Consider the following 8,409-nt stretch of genomic DNA (forward strand, 5'->3'; position numbering starts at 1 on the left):
TTTAAACATAATAATAGCCTCATTGTAGAAGAGGTTTGTTTCAAGGTTTACCCATTTAAGATCCTGCAAGGCTTGGGAACTTGAGTCGTAACTTGTCTCTATCAAAACATTTGTAGCCTACTTCAGGTATGACAACTTGAAAGTGTTACTTTTGTTCCTTTCGGTGTGTTTGGCTTTCAGCTGAAAATTAAAAGAACAAAACATTTTTCTCTTAAATTTAATGTGTCAATGTCTTCGCATAGGCCTAACCCATAGGCCTATTTCTGGCAGCAAATCTATGAATTTGTTTAGGCCTATAGTAAAATGTCTGTAAATAATTCATTTTTAAAAATTTTATTGGAACATTGATAACTTACGCTTTGTTAAATGAGTAATTCAAAGTTATAATTCATTTTTATGGGTTTTTAATTGATTGCGCGGGTGATCTTTGGAGTAGGCCTATCTTTTAATCGATTGCCAAAAGAATCAAGTGAGCTCTTCTAATACCCCTCGCGCGTATAAAACGACAGACATATATATTGACTTAATTCACTCAAACTAAAGAAATAATAATACCGTATTCAATCATTTCCCCATGGACCTATAATCATAGGTCCATGATTTCCCCATGAAATTCAGATGAGAAATTTGACTTCCGGTTTGATGGGTCGCGTCTGAGTGCTTGATATATAATTTGGGTCGTGGGCTAAAATGTTGCGGAACGGGGGTCTAACCAACCACGCCATTTATGCGACTGGTCTTGTTAGTGGGAGCAATTATGAACCCTGTTGTTAGTAGTGCCAATTATGAACCCTTGTTGTTTTCAGAGGCAAATTTATTCGCGTGAATCGCCAATTTTGTTCTTATAAGCATGCGCAAGTAAGGAAATTTGTAGTGGAAATTTATACCTCGCGTGTATAAGCCAAAATTCGCGCGAATAAACTCGCCTATTGAAAGACAGCCTTTACCCCCAAAAATAAAAATGACCTCAGTTTAATTTTTAATTACAAGGTGTGAACATTTGACATCGTATAAAAATTAGTGGTATGTCCTATTTTTAAACCATTTCCAAAACTATTTTCAATTGTTATCGTTATCATAACTTAAAAACAGAACATTTTGCATCTTTGTATATTACATTATTATTGACACTTTTATATGTCAGCTGTAATAGTTAATTCTTAAGTTTTTTTTAATTGCTTCCATTATTTTACCATACCATTGTAAATTCAGTCGTAATGCTGTGAAGCAATTTGTGAAAAAAATATATCTTACCGTAAAATTAGAAAAAAAAAAAAAGAAGAAAAATAAGAAGAATTATATGCTATACGGACAGGGCATTTCCGACATTTAGATTTACGGTACAAGAATTAGGCCCTATATTAGTATGACACATGATTAAACTAATACAAGCACCTCTCTCAAGGCTTTATGGATCACATACATTCAGCTTACAAAATGACGCTGCTATTCAGGGGCGGATCCAGCGGGGATCCAGCGGGGGTTCACGGGAGGCCGTTCCCACTGTCAGTCCCGGCGAAAAATTGAAAAGGAGAAAATAATTGAGAAGAGTTAAAGGGAGGAAAGAGGAAGAAAAGGAAGCGTACCCATGAGTTCAATGGTGGACCAACAGTGGGCGAAAGGTGAGCTCAGTTATTTTACTACTTACTAATTTTGAATGTTCTATTGACTGACGACGAGCACAACTTTACGCTATATCCTCGATGCCGATTTTCCTCAACGATTTTATAAACCAGGGTGTAAAAAAGGCGGAAACTTAAGACGGGTCTTTTAGTTATTACGGAATTTAGTACCCAGCTAGAACAGTTATCCATGCTCAGTAGCGTAACGCGATGTGCTCTCGTGCGGCGGCCGACAATTAGGGGCCCCTGTGGTGCCTCTACCCATGAACTTCGCTCTATAGCACCCTGATCTTAAAGGGCTTTGTTTATACATAACAGCATAAAGTGTCTCTTACATCGACTGTAGGACATATATCATATATTAATCTAGTGGGGATAGGGTGCCCAACCGCCCAGGACCCCTTACATTTTGTCAAAATTTAAAAACAAATGGAGATAACATATTCAAAATGAGTGCTTCCGTGTCATAATCATAATGCTTTGCAACTCCCAGAATAGACTATATGTCCTTAATTATACCTTTGCGACGCCCGTGAGAGAAGGGGAGCCTAAGGTAGGGGAGCACCCGTCGGTGGTAAGAAGTCAATAATTTTGTGGCGAAGGAACACTGCTTTGAAAAAGCATTTTTTTAAATTTCTGAGAGTGCCATTTCCGAGCGTCTAGAGGGATGAATATTCTTAAAATTTGCTTACCTCAGACCCAACCATGGTGAGCCTGAGGTGGGTGTGTTCTACCTATTGGGCCCCCTCCTCAGAATATTTCTGGATCCGCCCCTGTTATTCTTCAACTCTCTCTACCTCCTTATGATAATGATGTCTGACGATGATGAGGTGATAAAAGTGGTGGATCCAGAGATTATGAGGACAAGAGGCTAAAGTCCGACAGGGTCCGAACCGAGGGGACCGACTGAGCGTCGGTCAGGGTCCCGTAATAACAATCCCTGATAGGCCTAAGGGTTATGAGATTTTGTGGAATTAGTATGGCCCAAATTGTCCTTTTTATAACACATTGTTAGGATTATCAATTAAAATAACGTCATTTGAATAGGCAAATTGATATTTTTGGACCGACGACTTCGCTGTGCCACCAGTCGGCGGGGGTCCAGATCTGTCCGGGGGAAAATTTCAACTCCTCACCCGTTGGCGCCGCAAGTGAATGATGATGAATTGATATTATAATAGTTTCATAGCTGACAAGTTGGGAGGTGTTACTGGCTTGGTTGATACTAAGGCAATACATTTTTGTTTTAGTACATAGCCAGATATACGAATACGATATACGATACAATATCAATCAATCAATCAAAGTAACATTTTTTTTCCTCGAATTGAGAAAAAACAGTACAATGTAAAATAAGGTAAATGATTTGAAGAAGGCGAGCCAGAAATAGCAACAGCTTGTGGATATATTTTATAGTCCAAAAGGAAATTCATTGGTACATGTAAAGTTCTTTCGACAAAACCAAAGAAACCTTACCAAACTATCCAAAGGGGTAGGGGCGTCACTCCTAATGACCCGCACACCCCAACCCTAATCGAACTATGCATTCTAAGGTAGGAAAGTTACTCCAGTTGTGTCCTAAGGACCCGTCAGTTTCGAGTTTATCCTGACTCGCACAGGTGGGGTTCCAGGGGCGGATTCAGAACTTTATACAGTACTGTACATAGAATTGTGACAAGTAGAAGGCTGGGGTCGTGAGCGAGCGTAATTTGGGGTCGTTCTGTCAAATTAAAAACAAATGTTGAATGTATATGTATATCCAACCTGAGTTGGGCAAAATATGTCATAGCAAACGAATATCATCGCACTCGAATTTAAGCTAATTCTGTTTTGAAAGGTTGTGGGGGGTGGGGGGTATTACGTGAGACCACACCCACCTCAGGCGCGAAAATGTTGGTAAATTGTATCTCTAGATGGCCGGAAATGACACTATAAAGAAATTCATCATCATCACATCACCATGTTTAGCCAAAATTCTTATGATCATTTATCAGCGATTTTCGGCAATTCTAGAGATCTAAAAAATCTGTGTGATGTGTGAAAATAAAACTTTAAAACAATTGTTTGATGTTTTACTTTACCTACAAAAAGCGGCGTGAGTCCCACACCCATCTCACAGCCCCACCACGGTTGGCAAAAAATTTGGGTAAATATAATAATTTACATTATATTAAATATATTTTGTGCCTAGTTTCATGCTTTGGTAATAAAGTGCACATCCATTGTGTTAGCACTAGTCTATCCCTCTTGTGATTTGGCCTTTTGGCGTTCCATAATCCGAGTGTTGCGTTTTAATTTTGTATGTTTTTCAGCCGCGCTGCTTCTGTGCTTTTACTTTTCCCCAGCCCCCAGAGCTGGCCAAGTCAAAATGCTTACAGAGCTACCCGAGTTAAAGGAAGAGGAAAAGATGATGGAAAAAATTGAGCGTAAATTAAACGGTCAATTGATTCGTCTCCGGGTAAGAATAGAACTAACTAGGGCCTAGGGGCCTAGTAGCCTAGCCTAGGCTACTAGGCCTACTTTCTTTTAAGTTCTGGGCTGGGCAAAGATAGGCCTAGGTTAGTAGCCTAGGCTTGACCTAGCCTACTACTAGTACTACTAACAGCCTAGCCTATGCCTTCTGTCGGTCGTCGGATCAAAAAAATAAAAAATAAATAATAATAATAATTTGCCTATCCAAATACTGTAACGTATTTTGATTACCTATGAAAAAAAAGTAGTCACTAGGCCTAGATTGTTTGTCAGGGCCTACGTTTCAACAAATATATGGAGCGCCAATGGAGTTGCGAAAACGCCAAATTTAATATAACTAGGTCTAATTATCATTGTAAGTATTATCATTGTAAGTTTGTCAATCGGTTTATCATATTTTTTTAAATTTATGTTTTGTTGTCTTTCAACAGCATTGGCTACTTAAAAGCAAATAAAATGAATACTATTATTACTAAACTAAATTTTAATTAATATTATGGTATTTATAGGTTATTTTCTAGTTTGCTTCATTCCTAGTACCTTTACTCTTTTATCGGACGGTTTTTATTTTCGTTTTGTTATCGATCCTACGCTTCCTACTACGAATACAGCAAATAAAATGAATACAGTACTAAAAATTTGGTATTTCTCTTAGTACGGTATTGTTTTTTGATATGATATTTATAAAAATCATGTAAATAAATATATATATAATATATATATATATAATATAATATATGTATAAATATATATATGTATGTGTATATAGGCCTATATATATATATATATATATTTTTTTTTTTTTTTTTTATGTATATCCTATATGCTTATATAAAATCATATATAAATATATATATTCATATTTATGAACTGCGCAGGGGCATCAAAGAAAATTAAAGATTTCAAGTGAAGAATTATAATGTGTGTATTATTCGTTTATTTTTTTAATTGTGTTTCCCTCAATTCTCTTGGTACGGTATGTTTAAAAAAAAAAAATATTGTATACAAAGATCGGATTAAATATTGTAATGATTATTGTTTTAACTAAATTATGAAATAGATTTCAGATGGTAACAACATTCAATTCAATTAAAATTAAAGATACATTTTATTGACCAAATTATTAAAATAAAGTAGGCCCTATATGAAAACGCAACAAAAAGAATAGCATGAAGCACATACTAAATTCCATTGTTTCAATCATAAGATCATGTTTCAATCATGAATATATCACTGTAAATGGAAGAAAAAGAATATGTTAGTAGAAAGATAAAATGTTGTTGTTAGGAAGATAGCAAAACGGGAATTAAAAAAATACTTAGGCCTATGATAAACCGATTGACGAATTAATTATAGTAATGTATAGGGCCTAGGTATATTAAATTTTGCATTTTCGCAACTCCTTCGGTGCTCCATATATTTGTTTGAAATAAACCTCGACCGAAATGAGGCTCGACCGAAATGAAGCGCGACTGAAATGATCGGCTACCGGTTGAATAGGGTATCTGATCATTTCGGTCGCGCTATTTTGGTTATGCATTTCGGTCGCGGTGTATGGAGCGCCGAAGGTATAAATAATATTATTATAATATAATAATTTAGGTCCTACCTAATAAAATGCTTTCAGTTCGACCTTATATATATCGCCAATCTTTAGTAATAACTCAGCTTCCAGTGTTATGATCTAGTTTAATAATGGACTATCTTCGATTAAGGGTACTCTTGTTTCTCGTGTTATTAATGAATTTTCTTGTACTGATCGTTATTTCATTAAATCTTTTTTTTTATTTTAAGTTGTATTTTAAAAATAATTGTTTAAATCAAGGTATATTATGTGACACTGTCAAATATCTTTTATGTATTAATGATTTTGATAGTATTTATAATTTATTACCACCATTTTAATTGTGTTGTCTTTGATGGTTTTTAATGCGCTTTTCTGTACATATTGCTTCTCCCTCAGGTGTTTTGTAGAAATAAATAAATAAATTTAAAAAATATGTTTAAGGTATGGTTTATATATATTTAGAAGAGATTTTGTATGCCTTGATTAGCGAAACAAGGCAACTGCCGAGGAGTAATTTTAAATAAAAATGAAATTTATGAATAAATGTTTTTAATTTACTACAAGAGAGAAAATAAAAGATACAAGCAAGTTACATTATTGCATTCTTATGGGAGCAATACCGCTCTGGGGAACGCTCAGCTAGGTCGCTCTTGAACGCCGGATCAAGAGTAATTTCGCCTAATATCCGCGATATGGATTAGAGGTTGATAATAATTCAATACAGTAATACAGATAAGATAATGATGATAATGATAAAAAAAAATCTTGAAACAATTATGTAATTAACTTGAATAACAAAAAGATGATGATGATATATATGTAAATAGAAAGTAACTTTGTTGTATTTCATATGCAGTTAATTACAGCAATAAATTTAATTTCCATATGAAATTAATTGTGTATTTTTGTATATGTTGTTGGTTACATAATGATAGTGGTGATGATGAAGATGATGATGATGCATTATTAAATGTAACACGATCGCAATAAACACCAAAAATCTTATCAAATTATGCAGTAGGCCTATGTTCAAAGCTATAGGCTCTATTTTAAAATTAAGATATAAATTGGTTACATATTTGACATTTAATAAATCTGAAAAAATGAATAAACATATTAAATGTTATTAGAAACATTCAGAAATTTGATAATTAATACTACTAGGCCTATAGATACTGTAGCTGTATACATCACTTTTACTTCTGGGAACTGCAAGAAAATAAAAAAGAAAAAACATTGGTTATAAATATACAACACTACATAATAATTGTACCTAAAAATGCTAAAATTTACACTAATTTCAAAACAATAACAATCGTAAACCAGACCTCTGTGAGGGCCAAGGTTCCTATGCGGGCATTCGTAAAATATTGCACTACTGTATTTTCGATGATGTAGACATGGCAACTAACGAGGGAGTGCTCGTGTTAATTTGAGATGACAAACACATTTAAGGGCAGATAGTTTCAGTTTTATCGTATGTAATCATGGCAATCATCAGGTGCTAGAAGTACCTCATGAAACAGCCTGTAGTGCAACAAAAAGTTTACGTCCCCATGGTTACGTTCGCTGTTAATCAGGTCTGTAGCAGCCTTCCACTGGATTGAAAGGCCAAAGCATGCCCCATTTGTACAACACACAACCAAAAAGCAAACATGGAATGGAAACCATAGCAGTAAATAATCTTATGGTAGCCTAGTTTACCGAACAAGCCAATCGGCTTTTCTCGGCAGTATAGGTGGCGTACAAAGAATCAAACTAATTAGGTAACTGACCGGTGTACGGTAAGAATGGCCCCGGGGAAAGTAGCCCAGGAAAAAATGGCCCCGGTAAAAATGGGCCCAAATGACAGGTAGGTAAAAATGGCCCCAATAATAAAATTCTGTATTAAAACTGATTTTTTAAAAATCATTATATGCATTTTTTAAAACGGACATAATTTAGTTTTTAAAAGGAATCTAATAAAATAATAATAAATTGCCATTTACATTTTACTTTTTGCAGAAATTACATATTCAATGATAAAATATTCAATGATAAATAAAAGCCATGAATAACACTTTATTTTTTTTCCATTTAAATGTTAAAAAATAGCAACAACATAATCTATAAATCAACATAAATCATGCATTTAATAATACTAAAATAATTTATTTGTGGCCAATTTCAAGGAAGCGGAATCACAATTTTCCAGAAATTCAATCTGGGTATCCGTAAACCCAACAAACAATGAGTTTATATGAACATCAAATTATTATTTTTTTTTTTAGAAAAAGAGAGTTCTACAATCGTAATTAAAGGGTTTGGATGGGGTTCGCAGTGTGTTTGGAGGATTGTGGTGTATTTGCAACCAAAAAATAGGTTCTTATAAATATTTAATTTTCTTAATATTGATATATCAAGTGAGTCAATCACAATTGAATTGTTTGGTTTTCTACAGTGTGTTAGGTTTTTGGGATTTAGCAATACCATTTGATCCTACCATAATTACTTTACCCTCACAATTACACGCCATTTTAATTCTTAGCATAATTGCCATATTTACATAAATGTATATAATATACTATAGTATCTCAGTTTACATTATTTAGTATAGATTTAGGCACTTAAATTTACTTGGCGGGGAGTAGAAACCAAGTATGCAATTAAATAAGTTGCTTAAATAAATGTATTCCTAATTATTCAGTTTACTTTAAAAACAATATTTGATTAACAAATACTTCTTTGAAGTAACTCTAAGCAGAACAT

At 34.2% G+C, this 8,409-nt stretch overlaps 2 protein-coding genes across 3 annotated transcripts in view; one reads left to right on the forward strand and one right to left on the reverse strand.

Moving 5' to 3' along the window:
- The window catches only part of LOC117124171 (glycoprotein 3-alpha-L-fucosyltransferase A-like), a 31,144-nt gene extending 29,282 nt beyond the window's left edge, over positions 1-1,862 (reverse strand). The window contains exon 1 of the mRNA XM_033270319.1: positions 52-1,862. The gene's annotated coding sequence lies outside the window, so the exon portion shown is untranslated. The remainder of the gene's footprint in view (positions 1-51) is intronic.
- Positions 1,863-3,824: 1,962 nt separating this feature from the next.
- Positions 3,825-8,409, forward strand: part of LOC117124173 — a 12,369-nt gene continuing 7,784 nt past the window's right edge. For both annotated transcript variants that reach the window (XM_033270324.1, XM_033270323.1), the window contains exon 1: positions 3,825-4,080. In XM_033270324.1, coding sequence (XP_033126215.1) covers positions 3,991-4,080 — 90 coding nt within the window. In that variant the 5' untranslated portion in view covers positions 3,825-3,990. The remainder of the gene's footprint in view (positions 4,081-8,409) is intronic.

This window comes from Anneissia japonica, unplaced genomic scaffold (genome assembly GCF_011630105.1).
Source record: "Anneissia japonica isolate Jap-2015-1 unplaced genomic scaffold, ASM1163010v1 scaffold502_len386481_cov162, whole genome shotgun sequence".
NCBI classification, from domain to species: Eukaryota; Metazoa; Echinodermata; class Crinoidea; order Comatulida; family Comatulidae; genus Anneissia; species Anneissia japonica.